Source organism: Varroa jacobsoni, unplaced genomic scaffold (genome assembly GCF_002532875.2).
Source record: "Varroa jacobsoni isolate VJ856 unplaced genomic scaffold, vjacob_1.0 scaffold_1056, whole genome shotgun sequence".
Taxonomy (NCBI): Eukaryota; Metazoa; Arthropoda; class Arachnida; order Mesostigmata; family Varroidae; genus Varroa; species Varroa jacobsoni.
This window is the reverse complement of record NW_019213958.1, coordinates 4,034-22,173: the sequence shown is the minus strand read 5'-3', so window position 1 is coordinate 22,173 and position 18,140 is coordinate 4,034. Positions and strand designations below refer to the sequence as shown.

Genomic DNA, 18,140 nt, shown 5'->3' with positions numbered 1-18,140 from the left:
GTACTACTACTACTACTACTACTACTACTACCACTACTACTAGTACTACTACTACTAGTACTGCCACTACTACTACTACTACTACTACCACTACTACTACTGCTGCTGCTGCTACTACTACTACTACTACTACTACTACTGCTACTACTACTACTACTACTACTACTACTACTACTACTACTACTACTACTACTACTACTACTACTATTACTACTACTACTACTACTACTACTACTACTAACTACTATTACTAACTACTACTACTACTACTACTGCTACTACCACTACGACGGATATAATACACAGATACTGCATCAATTGGAAATCACAATTTTTTTTGCCATCATAACGGCGTAGACAGTCAACCGCACAGCGACGGAACCTCAACGACCGATGATTGAAACTGCGCCGTTCGTGAATTGTAGATCATTAGGCGATAAGCGGAGTCGTTTACAAATAAAAGCTCGCTTGCAGTTTTCATTATCGATATCCGCAACTCCTTAGCGTCCTTACCAAGGGCAACGATGTATAATACTACCATTGCTACGTCTGATGAACAACACGCTCGTTGTCACTACGGAGCACATCACTATCACATGATGATGCAGTGTATTACGGTTTGGTCCATTTATGCATCTGTAAATATGGTGAAATAAATATATTTTTGCCCCTAGTCTGCCAATTGAAGACGACGAGAACTCAGAAAGTGAACGGTGTGCCACTAAAGGCGGATATATTGAATTGGAAGCGAAACATATCTTTCTATCACAGGATGTGTACAGGAAGGGAAGGCGACTAACCGGTGCTCGAATCAAAAAAAGAAGTCGCTGCCGACAAATGCTGTCTGCTCTTTGGGACTCCGACAAGTCCCGATGGACTGCACGCCGATCGACTTCGCAACAGATAGAGCTGTCCGGTAACGCCAAACAAATAAATTAGCATATTTATAATTTACTCTACTCATTCGGCTGTCTCTGTTTACACTTTCAGACATTTTCACTTATTTAGTTGTCGTACATTAATCGCCCAACGAGCGTTCATACGCATGATGTGAATCAGTACCTCGACGCCCTGTCGTCTACCCTCGTTTCCCTACTTCCTTCACGGCGTCACGTATTGTGGCAATGGTTAAACAAATTAGGTAACAACGCCTGCTGGCTTCATGGTCAAAGGCTTTCTGGTAGTCGCAACTCTTTTTTTTTTTTCTGTTTACAGACGGGTTTTGGGTATGTGTCGATCCAGTCGCTCATACCCATTCGAACTACATAGAGGTCGCGTTACGAGAGTTGAGATTGTGCGCGATGAAATAAACTCTGTCGCGAACGGCCTCTCCTTTTCAGCTCTTTTTTTTTATTGTTTTTTTTTTTGCTGCTTAGAATAGTCGTCTTTTGCTTCCGCCTCCTCCCCCGGGTTTTGTCCTTTAATTATAGCTGGCTGTACAAGGAAGGTTCCCTATCATCATCTACAGTCACTGCTGCTGCTGCTGAGATCTCGATGCTTTGTTTCGACCGTACCTTTTAATGGAAGGATACTGACACGTTGAAACGGCACGGCTCCTGAGAGATCATCTCTGTATTGTCGAGGACCTAGCACCCGGCGAGGTTGGCTAATAAGCTGCCTGACCTAGGTGTATGATCCAAGACCACTGTTAGAATGGTGAGCAAAGATGTCGAGCAAGGGGTGGTGGGATCACTTTTTTCGCGCGACCGTCATTTGCAGGCCTATTGCTCCAAAGTCCTTCACTGATCATCACTGAACAGTAGGTGCCAACTCATATCGAGGTGGTAGCTTGTACCCCTTAAGCCAGAATGACTCAGATGAGTCGATAACAAACTTCGAGTTGCTGTAGACCATTTTTACGTTGAGTTCACTGGCATTTAGGCATGCCTCACTCGCTTCCAGATCGTCAACTAGAAATTCTTCGCCAAGACCAAGCAACCGACGTTTTAAGATCGACTGCCTAGTGCCCTGGCTATTACTGTTGTGGGAAGCGGACCTCTTGACAGCCTTCTTAGGGGTTCGTACGATTACTGATCTCTTGTTTTCACCAGCTTTGTACGTTGTTAATTGGGACTGAGGTTTAAATTGTGGAACCACCTGAACATTTTCATCGTTGTCCGAGTGACACACGGACGATCCATCCGAATGAACAGAAAGGTCCTCAGGAAGGTCATCTCCGCACATCTTGTGCGAAGTAACAGACAGAGGCGATTCCGGTTCCGAGTCGAAGTGGCTTCGGTTTGAGGAGAGACGATCAGCCAAGATTGACGATTTTTCACTGTGCGCCGGCGGAAGAACGTTATGGACGGCGTGCATATTCGCTGGGTGCACAGCTGGTATTGAAGGCATGTGCATTGGGCTAGTGGAACCGTAATCCAGGATCTTGGCCATGACAGCATGATGCTTGAGCATTAGGTGGCGACGAACACGTTGTGATGAAAAGTCGCCGTAGCCGCACATGCGGCAGATATGCGTTGGACTCTTGAGACTCTTGCGGTTCTGCTTGACAATCAGGATATCAGATGAGCCGGCATCGAAGATCGCCTCAAGTCCTTGGCCATCGATCATTAGCGCGCACATTGTTGCAGTCGCTGTCGTCTTGTCACAATTATTGCTGTTATTGTCTTCACACTTGTGACAAGAGTGGTTCGACACCATGTTACCTGCGATCACACAAGAAGCAAAGAGCAAATGGCGAATAGTTACTAGACGTCGATCTATCATGATTTGCTGGGTCATCAGATCATCGCTTGTTTCCTATCCCTTTATCCTTTCCCCTCAAGTGCCAACCCGAAGCGAACAACGAACCTCCACAGTCAGTTATTGCGCCTCCTTTCCCTACCTGTGCCAGAAGATAGCTATATCGGTCGCAGCAGCAACGGCAACAGTCGTCCATCAAATTTACCCTCCTTGCCAGACAGCGACGCCGTCGCCGACGCCGCCATTACAGACTCCATCATCATAATCATCGTTAGCCATCGCATAGCCACCTGATAACGACTGTGGCACAGAACGGCGACGTCGCTGACCTACAAACGGTTCTTTGACCCTCTTTCACACTAGACTACTGTTGCTCGAAGCGTTGCTGATACCGTCCGTAGCTGCGCGACCGCTACTGACATAGTTTCGCATTAAAACCGACTGAGCTCTCACTCACAGTTAGCCACCGAGCTGGTCTCGGTGACCTGCACCCGCAACTCCGCGACGGCGATCGTTACGGCGTTCTACGGCTAACCAGGCGCACAACAGCGGCTAGAACAGCTAGAAACCATAGTCTGATGTCTGACGGTCTATCTGTTTTAGCCGTTGTGCGCGTGTGTACAGTTGGGCAGTACAGCCTGCGTAGCACAATGCAGAAATCGAACGGGTGGGACGCCTACGGCACCAGTACTGTTACTATGTAGGGCACTGTTGCTGGCGACGTTGGTAATAATAAGCTCTGAGAAACATCGTCGCCTTCGGCAGCCAACATCGAGATGATGCCTGTAGTAATAATGGTCGTGATGCTACCCGCTGTAACGGCTGACCTCGCTGCTCCGACCCGGCGGTCAGCTTGTGCTTTTGTTCCGGGAGCTGTCGGTCGGGAAGTGGCTATGCTTGCAGCGTAAGCCGACCACGAGGCCAGCGAGGGGGAAGCCCAGAACAGAGCGGAGGGAGGAACACCGGCAGAGAGGGGTAAATAAAGGCGACGGGAGGGGGGGAGGGGGAGTGAACTGCATCTAGGTCAGGTCAGCCACCGGCGTGTCCATCCCTACCGGTCTCGTTCACCCCTCCGGTTTTGCTTAGTCTCATAGCTCAGCCACTCCGTAGAAAGCGGGCGGTCGATCGGCTTGCCAGGGCATGCCTGGGTGTATATGACCCGTGGGGGCGGATATAGGCTAGCCATAGACAAGCTAAAGGTCTGAGCGGATGAGTTGAGTCACATCAACCAGCCCAGCAATCGACCTACTAACTGGACTTTCGACAGCAATAGCAGCACCGCCATCACCGAATGGAAGAGGTCGAATCGACCTTGAGAAAGTGACCTCCCTAGCAGACGCTTGATACGATACGAAAGGCGCCAGCGGCGGCATTAACAGTAATCATGAACGAGGATAGAGGTAACCGACCGCTTTCTGGGTTGAACGGGATACTGCAGCCGGAGTTGTCAACAGCGTAATGATACAGCTGCCAGTCGAGCTGGTATCGTCAAAAAGACCCGAGCTAATTTGAATTGGGCATTGGAAGCCAGGTGGCGACGTAAAGAGTATCATAATATGCAAAGCTTGCCGAACTGTAAAACTTCGAAATGAAAATAGATGTTAGGTTTGCATGTGTTAATCATGTGATAAACCTTATTGAATGGTTCCTCACTTAGCTCTCTAGGCGCACTTAGCTTGTGCTAAGGCTAGGAATTGACGCTAGCCTAACGCTTTAACTAGTGTTCACAGTCAGTGTCATTACGATAAAAAAAGAAAGAAAGAAAGAAGGAAAAAAAGACGAGGTCAGTAGCGGCTCACGATGGCAAAACCCCCTAAACGAGCTGCAGATACCACCTGTCGGCGCAATAGTTGGTTCCAGGGCGCCCCTCCGATTTTCGAGTACCGGCATCTATTTCTCAGTGCCCGTAGCTGGGTGAACGATCTCTCTATAGCGGTTCGCCTGTTGAATTTGTTTTGTCGCGTTGGCTATTTAACTCGGAAGCAATGACCGAGTGTTGAAGGCTTTCAGTTTTTTAAGGAGTACCTAAAACACTTCTGTCCCTTTTACCCGCTCACTAAACCGAACTCACGCTGCAAGAGACTCAAGTCCCAAACCAAACGAGCGAGAAGCCGCGAGTCGAGCTGAGAACCAATTTCTGGCCTGGCCACCAGCAAGAAAAAGATACAGTGTGGCTAGTTAGCGCAATTTTGTACAGCAGAAAACTCGTGTTAGGTAGGCGAGAGTAGTGAACGGGAGAATCCACTACGCATCGTTCCTACACCCCTACTTGTAGGCGATTTTCGTTTTCAGAGTGCGGTTTTTATATACTACGGCGCCTCACCGCTGACAAAAGTTGAGGAAGTTCGGAGGTCTGCTCTGGACGGAGTGTGACTGTAATATGGGTGCCTATACACTGCGGACGTATACGAAAAATGTGTGGGAACTGAACAATCATCACAGTGGACCTGTACCAGGACCATTTTCTTGAAGCAGCAATCGGAGGTCAGTGGCCGGGGGACAAAGATGCTGCGCAGGAACCAACTAACGGGATCAAGCCATCTACCTTAGGTGAGATTTGACATGTGTGGGCCCACCACGGGATGTTTATGCGTTTGCGACGATATGGTCATACTGATTCTAAATCTTCTACAATAAGCTAAATACAATTATAGTGTTAGCCTTAGTCAAGACAACAGAATCCCGCAGCCATGAGGGATCATCGACCGTTCTGAGCGGGTGCAGACGGAACCCCGCCAGCTTCTGTTGCATCCAAAGCTAGTACTGCACTCACATGATTTTGTCTATATGCGCACAATTGCTCGTAACATAATGAATTCGCTGAAATACGCTGGCCGTATAGCAATAGCTCAGTAGCCGAGATTATCAATGTGTGTCAAGCTGGGTCCGTGGGTTGGAACCCACCCGTGACCCACATCCGACGCAAAACATCATCCCTAGCGCAGACCGCCCTCGCATCCGACCGCTCCCCCTCTTATTTCCCCGCTATCTCCGAAATGTTCTGTGTTCACTTATAATCCTCGCTACCTGCTGAATGACTTTAAATGGATAACACTATTGAGTTACTGTTTAATGGGAAGAAGTGGGAACAGAGTAACAACGCCTAATACTACCAGGTCAAGCAAGCACTCCTGAAAACTCCTGTAACCTCGATTGTTGTTGAGAACCAGTTAGCTCCCGCTGCAACTCATCGGCGGACACAATCACCGGCGGGTTTAAGGAGTATCAGACATTGTTATTGCTATGGTCCACACACGTCATTGAATCGATCGTACGCAGTCACGTGAATATACGGAAGTTGACCACAGCGAACATTTGCTTAGGTGTGTTTGCGGGCTTCGAAAATCGAACGAAACGGGTTATCAAAAATGCAGTTTCTAGCAGCGTCGTCAGTCTTTGTATACGTATATATAGACGCCGCTCGAGACGAGATGTCTTCGTGAAATGTTTACCAGCATTCTTCAACTGGACACGTACGTGCATATACGTATCTCAGCGAGACGTAGCGAGGATGAATATCGTTCGCATTTTGCCCACGATGAAATAGAAAGAGCTTTTTGATGCTCGAATTTCGTGCCAAATAGACGATGATAACGCCGCTAGTTCCTGCCGTTGTGGTCATTACAGCAGTTGCTGCCGCCGCCGCTGTTATCGTTGTTGCCAACAAGTAGCACGACCCAAGACGACGTGGATCAATACTGTTATTTGTTACCGTTGCTATCGTTGAGCGGGTAAACGCGAGAGTGGGCATGTGAAAAGAACGTGTGGCCGTTGACTCACGACTCGACAAGGAGGTCGTATGATTCAATCCATAGGGGTACGCTACAAGTACGCCAATACACTCATACGTAGGCACCGGCGCCGCGGCAGTCTACCTTCAGTAGGGGCAACAATCGTTTTGATCGTTCTGGACATGTTAGTCAAGCTAGCCATAAACAAAGGTCCACGACCATGTGACATGTATGTTTACGCTAGCTCTATTTATAATAGAATGTAGATAAAGAAGGCAGAAACAATATTTCGGTGAGAGAGTGATCATTATCATTTATTCTATCACTCATTGTTTATGCGTCTCTTCGAGATAACATTGAACAACAGTACAATCGACGACACATGCTCCATTTTGCACCACTTCACGCACATACGATGCGGTTTACGGTCTCTGGTAAGACGAAAGGTTAGACTGCATTCGGCGCGAACGCTGACAATATTCCACGTGGTGTTTTGGCCGGCCTCAATTAGTTTCCAGCAAACGTATTTCGCACGTACTCTTGCAGTCAGCGAGTTATTGGACATCGGCTCATCGTGGCGCCAGCTAACACCTTCTCGACTTATAATCAATGCTGCATGTACAAATTAGAATAACCACTTACCAAAACACACGCTGCACGACGATGCGTATCCGTCTACGTGTAGAACACGCCCCTTATGCACGTTGAACGCACGGTTCCGTTTCCTCCCTCTGATACGTCTCAGAGAGTCCTATCTCTATGTAACTGTTCAAGCAATCTGCTATAGCACATGCACCAAACCAGCTAAATCTGTCTGTTCTGCTCCAAATGTACGCCCAGTGCCCAGGTGGCGTTTCTCTTGTTGTCGATGATCGCCTACGTTTCCGAGCACAGGAAACGCGCGTTTTTACTCAGTTAGTTTCGTCGTCTTTGCACAACTGCCTCGTAGTCCTCCCTTTTGGACAAATACTACCGGCGTAAGGGAGAGCGCGTCACATTTATAGCCGCCCTCACACCGAGCGGCACGCTGCCGCGGCGCGGTCGCTACTTGCTGGCGGAACAAGCACACGGGTGAACGAACTGGAGAGGGTCGATATTTTGAGTGAGGGCAGCGTCCGACCCCCTCTATCATATCGTACGGGTGACGGCTGCGGCGACGTTGGCAGTGACTGCTGAAGCCGTGACCAATCATAGTCTGTTTGCAGGTGTGTATGTGTGACCCAGCATGGTCTCGCCAATGGTCTCCTTTAATGGGTTATGGTCCCGTTTGTGTCCGAGTGTGTCGATCTATATGTGTGCGCCATGGGCGATTTTCAGTACCGACAGACGCGCGTACGTCCAGACAAGCGAATTTAAGAGCAAACAGAGAAAGGGAAAGAACGGGTGAAAGAAGAGAGTACGTTCGAGAAAGGAAGGGTTTTTGGCTTCGACTGACCGACCGACAGACCGACCGGCCTACTATTGGCCGACCGCATGCGAGCTTCTGTAGATCGCCAACTCTCGCGCGGAGCGACACAGTACCGAGGCTGGCGGAGGTGAAGCGAGTTCAAATGGGCAAGGGGTCATCACATAAACTCAAGATGGAGCCAAGCTGCTACTAAGTCAGCAGCTGACTCGTACGCCCATTGGCCACTTTGCCAGGCAGACAAACAATCCTTTTCCTTCGGACAAGCCCACACGTGGATCACCAAACTATTTCTATTAAATGAAGCGCCCGAGTCTTGAACGACCAAATCCTTGCTGGTTTTATTGACGACGCAGGAAATATCATGGTACATTCAGCAAAAGACCAAAACGAAAAGGGAAAGGGTAGAAGAAAATGCCCAGAACGTCAGCGGGGGTGGCCGACAAGAAGTTGAGGTATTTGATGAGGTTATGAGACGGCGGTGGCGGTGGCGGTGGCGGTGGCGGCGGCGGCGGCGACGGGAAGCGAAGGGCATAAGAAACTGGGCTTGGGCGAGGGTAGCAATAGTACGCGAGGCTTATAGAATTCTGAGAAGCCTTTCTCTAGCAGCTTTCCTGTATAGCTATTCTAGAATGAAAAACGCACCTGCAACGCGCTAGCAGCCCACACCGAACCGGCCAAAGGGGTAGCGTTCTCCGTCGTTATTTTTGTCGGCTTAGGAAACACATCTAAATTGACACACACAAACCTAGCAAATGTATTGATTGGTTCATTATAGTTTTCCTGGAGAATCTACCTTCCATTTTACTCCGGCTTTTTCTTGCAGCTACCGCTGTACCGTATAAATAGTTGCTTCATTGAGCTATTTCAGGATATATCTAGTCAATATCATTTGTAGCGATGTGCTCTCTATGCTCTCGATGGTGGCGGTCCATTTCTGGAATAAATTTCGCTAGAACTGGTTGTAAAAAGAAAGAACAGCTTTAGGTAGTAAGTGTAATTAACGGTCTCGTTTATGATCAACAATACTGATGTAGACAAAGACGCCATTGGCTGATAATCGGAGAACGAGAGAACAGCCAAGAAGAAGAAAACAATATCGTCTGGCAGTCGCAAACAGATACGAGCCAAGGGCGTCATCCGGGCGCGACCAGCAGGATCGACCAACAGTGTCATGAGTAGTTTGTCCTTAGATCGATCCTATGAATGAATGGTTGTTACCGCTAATGCCGAAAAAGGAGGTGACGTACAGAACTGTGTACAGCTGTGTGACAACCACAGTTGTGCTGGTAGTATTATGCCGTTGTTCTTACGAGTACATCGCTAATCGTCTTCAATCGCTTGTGGCCGGATCCAGTCTCTTAAGGGTACGACGTGGCGCGCGGATCGATGAGTCACGCCATCATTATGAACTTCCCGGGAAAATAGTTCCATACTGCCATCACTCCGGCCGGTTGTTCCCTGTAACATACCGATAGTCGAACTGACGCATCATCAACAAAGCGAGGCCACAGAGGCTCGGCGATACGGCCGAGGCCCTTTTACATTTTAACGCAGCCAAAACGCCGTCCAGCGACCGAAAGAGGTTATGGCCATGACGAAACGCGTATCCGCTAGCAGACGATAGATGTTAATGTCCCTTCATGGCCCAACCTATGATCTCATGTATCGCTTACTGCTGTTGCTTACCTCGAGAGCTTCGCGTTCAGCTCTGAACGCTGCCACTGTGGCGGCTCGGCCTTGGCAGCTTCGAGGAAGCGGCCAAGTTGCCACTGTGGGCACTGTCGATGCCACCGAATCTGTCCGCCCTTTCATCAGCAACAGCAGAGACGCTCCTGTACAGCAGCGTGACAACGCACAGCTTTTTTAATAGCGAACGGCGAGGGTGTGCGGCGGCAATCATCGTCGTCAATTTAACTACTACTGCTGCCGCCTGTAGCATAGCGGGTTGGGCTTGTATTTGGGTGTGGATCTGTATGTGTGCATGAATATAGGATTTGCTACACTCTCGGTCAGTCCAGCTAACCGCTAGACTTCGTTAGCTTTTAAGATCCGCTGTTGCGACCTTTTAATCGACGACAAGCAGCTGTAACCGACAGCGCGGCACTAGGTACAGGTGCGCACTTGAAACTGAAACTGGTATCCGGCAGAATCCGCTGGATGGTTTGGAAACGCAAGAGCAGAATGATGACGATGATTTGTCTAGCTCGCTTGCTTCTAACTCGGTCCGGCAAAAGGGCTTCTGGGAAATGGCGGGATTTACAAGCTATTGTCATGACAGGATGAGTTGTTTAACTAGGAGTTGGCTGTGAGAATTTTATTTGACGGCTGGAAACAACGCCGATTATCGATATAAGTAAATAGAATTGCAGTCTCTAAATGTTCTAGCATTCTATTTGTCAGATATCGGCTTGTTTGCAACGGTCGTATGACAAACACTCGAAACAAAAAGGGTTACGTTAGAGTAACAGATAAGTAGCACCATTGATAACTATCCTAAGAGATTCCTAATTTTAAACATATAATACGAAATATAAAATAAACCCCGCGCCATGTAATCTACTAAATCTGCCTGATTATATGGTAGGTACTAACACAATACGTACTAGCAAAGCTAGATCATTTTGTCCAATTTAAATAAATTGTACAGTGAGATTCGAGGTAGAACTAGGACTCACTCGACTAACGGCTACTCAGCTTATTGGAAGCATTAGAAAGGACATTGCGTAATTTAACCTCGTCCGCATGCCAGATTACAGTTTCAACAGCGAGCTTCACTGTAGAGCAAAAGCTGACGATGAAACTTCGGATCGGGCGGTCGGCCGTCCCATGTCTTCGTCCCCATGTAAGTAATAAACGCAATCGCAGCCATTTACCATTCCCTCATAAGGAAATCAGATCCTACCTGATATCGCAAAAGGGGGCGTGCACATCAGTAACTAAATGTAGTACTATTTATACGTTAATCAAAACATCACGTACACACACATAATAAAAATTCAATTACTATGAATATTTCTCCCAGCGAAAACCACACAGTATAAAACGTCCGTTAATAACAATGTTATTAATACAACTAACAACTTTAGTACGCAGGCCTATTTACGTGTTTGAGATGTATACACTTAGAAGTGTTTAGCCCTCCTCCAAGAAGCTGATAAGTCCGAGCAAGTAATTATCAGTTGTATTGTGTTTGTCCATCTTTGTTTCACCTGTTCGTACGAGCACCTAAGTACTTTGAAGACCGTAACAGCTATATAAACGACACCATTGCTCTCTTCACCCCTCTTTCTATTTCGCATTTATAACAACTAAACAACTGCGAGGATGAAATGTGGGGCTCAAGCATTTAGAATCTCTTTTTTTTTTTTTTAGCAGAGATCGAAGCGTTTTTTATCAGACGCACGTAGTCCACGGGGCTGTAAAGGACCGACGTTTACGAAATGCAAAATCTTTATGCAGACGATTCGAGTTTATAGGACTATGTTTCTGCCCGCCGCTGCATACGTTGCTGCGTCGAATTGTTTGCCTGCCGCTAAAAAAAAACTTTATCAACGACAACATCATAGTACTAGACGTTTTTAACCCAAACAGAGGTGAAATAGAAACAGAACTCCTCGAGGTTCCGCTAGATGTCGTGTATTTCTAGCGTCGTTCCTAGCTCCAACGAAAAGAGGATCACCTTTGTTCAAATAACATAAAGACAGCTAAAGACATTCAGAGGTGCTCGCACATGACGACCGATTTGTGCCAACAGACAGACGTACCGCTAGCACTAAGGCCCTCCATCCTTTTACATGTTGCATGCCGTCCACAAATCGGACCACCCTTTCCCAGTCCTCTTGACAACCGTACAGAATTATATACTTACTATTCTATTCTTCCGTTTACATTGACACGCGTTAGATTAGTGGTGTCGGAATCAGGTTCAACAGGGCACGTACTTGGACACGAATGTAGCCCACGTTCGCTGCAAGGTTCTGCTATTTTCGGAAAGGCATAGATTTTCTCTTAGCTAAGGGGGTTCTGTGGACACCATCTGAGTCCACCGCTTGTCCTTAAATAAAGCTGTTTCTACTTCTTTGTGTTATGCATGCGTGACCTGTTACTAAAGTAGATGCGTGGATTACGCGCGATAGCGAACAAGATGGTGAGACCCGTATGTAGCCTCACCTATGAAGCCCTCGAATAGCTATCTCGACCTGCTTTACAGAATACTATAGTACGTTGACAGACAAAACGTGAATAGCAATTCTTATGAGGACCAATTAAAGTTTTTATGAATTCGCGTTAATTCAAAGTGAACGCATAACATAAGGTTCCGTTAGTCCAGGCTAGCGAGAACCAGGTTTCGTCTTGTTTAATCCTGAAACGACACTTCTTTTATTCCTTGCAAAGCTTTTCATTTTGTATAAGCAGATACATGAATTAGGTGCATGAACCCCTGGCCAGCGCAATCCAATCCGTTTTTCGGTCACGGCAAAAAGGCGTTGTGTAACTTCGGCAAGATGGCCAGTCTCGAATATCGTTACCAGGAAGCTGAAGCGTATTGCCGCAGAAGGCACTAATTGATTTTATTCGGAAAGTTGATATATTTCGAGTCCTATCTACAGACACCTCTTGTCGCGTCCATAGCAGTATTGATAAGAGTCGAAAGGCAAACTGCAACTATAGCTTCAAGATGTAATAACTTAGAATTAACTAAATAAGACGAGGCACATTCGTTATTACTGTTTGTTACTAAGCGACCCCAATCGAAGGATCGGTCGGAAATGATCGGAAATGATTTAGTAAAAATGTTCGATGATTTTTCCCTCTCAGTCTCTCGATCATTCAACTAAGTACTAATTATTTTACCTAGCCTTACCATAAACCGACAAGCAAGGCCCAGATACTTTTTCGATAGAAGTTGCTCAGACAAAAGCCCCAGTAATTTGTGCAACTTAGTTAAAACTAAACTCCAACTGAATGCAAAAATATGGGTCATCGAACTTGCCAGATTGCTCACTTACTCACACTTACATGTTCTCCCCAATAAGTTACCCTAGGAACTTCAATAGATCTAGGTCTCATAGCTGAACGGAAAGTGCAGCTGTGCGAGTGGTGAAATAGTCCGACTAGGCAGTTCTACCATAGTCTGGTGGATGGTCGAACTGTATGCTACCATAGTTCTGACATCTCTGAGCTGGATCGCTCTGTATTCACCTAGAATAATGCCAAAATCATGAGCTCAACGACATTATCGAGTCAATCAACCGGTGCCTCAAAATTCCGGTTCGTTACTCTCCCACGAGGCTGGCACGATGTCCAAGCCTTATGTCTAACGGCTACGGCCACGGGATATTGCCAGAGCTCCAAGTCCAACGCCCCAATAAATGGAAAGCATACGAGCGCGCTACAAGCATAAAGACGAGAGAGGGGTATGTAGGAAGTGCTCAGTCAACGGACGCGTTCGCGGCGGACGATTGAAAGCGAACAATATGGCGAGAACGTCAGAACCAACGATTGAAGAAACCTCAAACAAATTACGTACTCTTATGAGACATTAGGCCTAGAAGCGTCGCAGGACGAGAAACGACATTTCTAGGGGCATCCCACTTCGAACCGCTTGGAATTTACTGTCCGCGTAACGTAGGATCTATTCTTGTAATTCAAATGTAGTTAAATCGTTGAAGAAGTCGTATGGGCTATTCGGTTAGAGGAACTCCAGCCATTTTCTCTAAGGCTGATAATAGAAAGTTCAATTTTTTTATGTTGGATGTATTAAGATCGAACATTATCACGTGATCCTGTTTATAAACATTGTCTGGCATATTTAGAGACAGTTCTTGTCAACCATTTACTGCGTTTGCTGGTAACCAGTCTAGTTATTTGCGAACAAATGTACGACGCAGCCGTACGTTGCATTTCATTGTTTCGAGTCTGTATAGCTGCCAATATTCACCGCTTCATAGAAACAAAGTAAACAAACAATTCTTGTTGTATCAGTGATGATAGCCTAACCTTCAATGACGTTTCAACCTATCTGACGAGTATCCGAAATTAGATCTAAAGCTGTCTGCTTAGTAATTGATCGGTGAAAATTGATCGATAAGAGTAATTTAATTTAATAATAATGGCCGATAAGACCATCAGCTCGAGTATCAGTGTGGTTATCTTTGTGAAGAAGTTCACACCACTTACTAAATGATTGATAGAAGGTTCACTATTTTGCTCTTCAATAAATAAAGATGATTCGTCTGCCATCTCGCTAAAAAAAAACCTATTCTAGTCCAACATTCTATGTCTCGAAACACCATCGACAGTCACGTCTAGGGTGGATAAGCCTGCTTGGAGGTTTGCGCGCCCTTTTCGACATAATAACCTTACATGCCAGCAGAAACACCGTTTTTTTTTGTTTAGAAAAAATAAGCATCTACATCGACTCATGTATAGTTCAGCCATCATTGTCATGACCCCACCTGAGCTAAGGTTACTCTACTGGCAAGGGTGACACGTCGATTAGAGCGTTTGCGCATTGCCTTTTATTCGTCTCCTTGAAAGGACTCGAGCTAACCGGAACCACTGTGACATCATCGGATTGAGCACTGTACAATGCACTGACTGACTACTGACCCAAAAGGAACTACAACCAAAGTACACCCCCAGCTTTGGTCTTCCTACACCTTTTATTTACTCTTTGAGAGCTGCTGTGTTCGGCTCCATCGGTCGTTTACCGAGAAGAAGAGGAAGACTAATCTGTACTTGTGTGGGAGGAGTATTTCTCTAGAACAGTGCACGTCTGCAGATGACCTGACGAGTTCTTGTTGTAGTGGGGTAGCTAGGGGGGTCATCACAGCCATGTGCTGCAAAGTTGGGATGGATCCATTCAGAGTTTAACCTACATCACTCCAGAGGCTCCGCCGATAGATTGAACTCTGTCACCCAGTACTCCTTTCCATTCAGCTCTGCATGACACTCAGACACACTCAACATTAGATAGTGCAGAATAGTTATTTATTCTTTTTATATGAGACCTACCCCTCCTCCCAGGCGCCACCACCCTCCAAAGCGAGCTCTCGCTGCAATGTTCTTTGGTACCATCCGCATCTTTACATGAAGAGTAGCGCCAGGAAGAACTGAAGTTCGGATATAAACAATAATTTCTCTAGTGAAGCGGATTATAGCTCAACGAGCATCCATCTATTTATCATCAGCCGCTCTCCACGAAAACAGCCAGTTAGTTCGTCGCCTCGTCGTTGTGTCACTGCTGCTCGTTGGAGATCTGTAACAGATCTATGCGACAGCTATATTGTAACCCGGAAGCTGAAATCTTATATAGAAGATGACATGTCCTTATGTTTGGCTTACCTTTATGGGAAGTTCAGGTCACTGTTCTCCTTTATCTAAAGTCTATACAGAGACCTGAATATTATGTGGTAGTCATTACCATTTACTATTACTTACTGCAGAAACGAATTAAGAAGTGGTTTGTTTTAACTGCTTTGTTATATAATAACGAGTGTGAACGACATGTTTAACCTGCTGCTGTGAAGAACCTAGTGTTTTTCCAAGAAATAACTAAGTTGTTTTAAAAAAACTCTCGAATCTCTATTCGCTCATATCGAAGCTATATATAAACAGCATTGCCTGACGGAACTCTTTTACATTACTATATTTTACCACGCATCTGCTCCGCCAGTTTGTTCGATGTACTGCGGGAGTCATTACAATATAGAAAAGCTAAAAGAAAATTTCAAAAGGATTCTTTAACGGAAGATATCTATATAGCTGTTTAGTCAAAATGCACTTCCTTATTGAGGCGTTATGCAAACCTCTGCAGGGACATGAACTTATTTTGGGGCGCGACCCAGCTTCAAGTTGGCGACCTATATTCGACGGAGTTGGCGATTTACCCCAGCTACCGTTTGTTGGCTAGGAGAACCGCGCCTATGCTTCCGCACAGAGTTCAATCGGAGTCAAAAGCGGCCGGGAGAGTGCACTGGCGGAAATTTTAGGGCTGGCCTGCATCCACAGACAAAAGTCTCGTTAGATGGAAAAAGACTAACCTAATCCTAGTTTAAAATATTATAAGGCTTAATTTATCAGTGTGAGTAATTTGAGATAGAGGTAAGACAGTTGATTATGGCGTGCGTCTCTGAAAAGGCTCTAACTTCCGTAGACCGAGATGAAGAGCCAGGAGTTGGCAGTTCTAGCTTGCCTTACCGTACTTCTCGATCATTTCTATTTAAATTGTTTCCAATGACAACTAGTAGCAACGTCAATGGTGTAAATATAAGATAAATCATAGTTACAGATACATGCAATTGCGTCTCAATTTGCATAATATTCCATAATATGAAGAGGACACGTACTTTTTACTCCATGCAGAGCTGCTTGCTATATCGGGCCTGGCGTAGGGTTGGTTAAATCTGAAATGCTTGGAAGGACCTATTTCTCTGCATTTACTTAGTAACTGCTTATTTATTTTGCGTTGCTGCCTATTCGTCTGCTAACCAACTATCTATTTATTTATTACAGCCAGGTAGATAGCCTGCTAGCGGCTATGTTGATTCGACTACAGGAAGTAGGGTGAGCGCCAGTCGGTCGGTCGGTCGGTCGGTCGGTAATCATCCTCTTCATCATATTGCGTGCTTCTTATGTCATCGATTGCACCGCACGTCACATACATCCGCCCTCTCTCTCCGTTCCTCTCGATCTCTCGCGTTCTGTCGACCCCTCGTCGTCTTGTTTTTCCCGTTCTATTTAAATCAGATGTTATCATCAGTGTAGGGAGGCATACGTGTGTGTGCCGCACTCCCAAACTATTATCAGCGACACCCTCTCCCGTAATACATACAAATGCATTTTTAACTACTAGGCGCAAACATGTATGTCTATATAATAGACAAGCCTATGAGTAACGTTTGGCTCGGGAGAAACAACGTACTATATAGAAATAATTGACAAGTGTCAGTTGAGAAAATAGCGGGTATGCGGCGAACATAGGATAACCTCTAGACAACGATGTCTCAATGCCAGGATATTGAAAGTTGCAGGAAATGCTAATAATTTAAGTGAGTAAGCTAAGATCTATCTGTAACTAGTGGAAACAGAAGGTTTTAGGATTCTTCTAATGAGGTTCTTAGGATACAAACGTCTTACTGCGGAAAATCGTTTGCGCATGCAATCACGCACACACACGGTGGCAGAGATACACTATTTCCATTATATACTTTTTGCTCAAAGCAGACAGGCGTCCATAATGCGTGTTGAGCTTTAGAGCATAATATTCATTTAGGTACGGAGTACTCAGTGACATACATAGGGCGAGTGTCTGCTTCTTGTGTGTGTCAGTGGGTGAACGCCTCTGAACAATAGTGCCGCATCAGTTGAGTATCAACTCGTGTAGACGGCATGCGATATGCTCTAATTCGAACGACTACTTCCGTCAGGGGAAGAGGTAGAGGGGTAAGGACGGCGGGTGAAGAGTGAGGTGCCGCGACGATTCTATTGTCCCGAACACTACTCGACCAAATCGATATCAGCCGAGTCCAGCCTGACAAACCGAACGAACGGACTCACCATTTTCGACACTCTGTATTTGTTGCGGGACATATCCCCCATTTAAATGCGTTTCCCGTTACGCGGTCTCACACAATTGCAGTAGTGCATCTTGTGAGGGGGAGAAAGAGCAGAATCCTATGCTGACGGTTCCCAGATATGTACCGACGTGTATTGTGTACTTTCGAAAATTACGCAAGCATGTGTGTATATATGTATTCAGCGACATGTCGGTAAATGTACTCCTAACTTGTAAAGTTATTTGAGTTCTGGCAAAGCGGCCTGTGGTTTTCAGTCTAAAATGGCTTCGAGGTGTAGAGTTAAATAATAAACGAAGTGTCGGAAATTCGCGCTTTTCATGTGTGTTTTTTCGAAATCCGCTCTGAAGTGCACGTATATGTATGGGTGCGATCGAATCTGGATGATGAAGATGCGTTCGGTAGCCGGGTAAAAATATGTTGGACCTTCTTCTGATGAGCTAGATAAGTTTCCGACGATCCCGCTACCATTATGTAGTCACTATCAGTCAGAGGGGATTGTGGGGGTAACGTGCCATTGAGGTCAATAAAGTTTAAAAGAGAGAATGGGGGTCATGCACCCCAAATGCGGGACGACTTCTACTACATCAGTCGGTCGCGTCTTCGTTTCTAGTTGATTACCGAATGCGAATGTCCCTATAACGTTAACTATTACTCAGCTGTAGATGAATACGTATCGCTAAAGCATAACCTGATAGCTGCCTTTTTTGTACCCCCATCACG

At 46.0% G+C, this 18,140-nt stretch overlaps 1 protein-coding gene and 1 long non-coding RNA gene across 5 annotated transcripts; both read right to left on the bottom strand.

Annotated features, from left to right (window-relative positions):
* Positions 1-307: 307 nt before the first annotated feature.
* Positions 308-16,390, bottom strand: LOC111266128 (uncharacterized). 4 transcript variants are annotated; one of them, XM_022843318.2, is made up of 3 exons: positions 16,191-16,390; positions 15,651-15,840; positions 308-2,663 (listed from the first exon to the last, which is right to left on the bottom strand). In XM_022843318.2, exon 3 carries the CDS (start codon positions 2,656-2,658, stop codon positions 1,750-1,752), a length of 909 nt encoding a protein of 302 aa, XP_022699053.1. In that variant the 5' UTR covers positions 2,659-2,663; positions 15,651-15,840; positions 16,191-16,390; the 3' UTR covers positions 308-1,749. The 4 variants fall into 4 exon arrangements, with proteins under 4 accessions (XP_022699053.1, XP_022699052.1, XP_022699055.1 ...); XM_022843317.2 differs by lacking the exons at positions 15,651-15,840; positions 16,191-16,390 and adding an exon at positions 7,074-7,737; XM_022843320.2 differs by lacking the exons at positions 15,651-15,840; positions 16,191-16,390 and adding an exon at positions 5,814-7,055.
* Positions 7,875-10,503, bottom strand: LOC147752724 (uncharacterized). The gene is made up of 2 exons (XR_015313313.1): positions 9,526-10,503; positions 7,875-9,297 (listed from the first exon to the last, which is right to left on the bottom strand). It is a non-coding gene; the product is annotated as an uncharacterized LOC147752724 (long non-coding RNA).
* Positions 16,391-18,140: the final 1,750 nt, after the last annotated feature.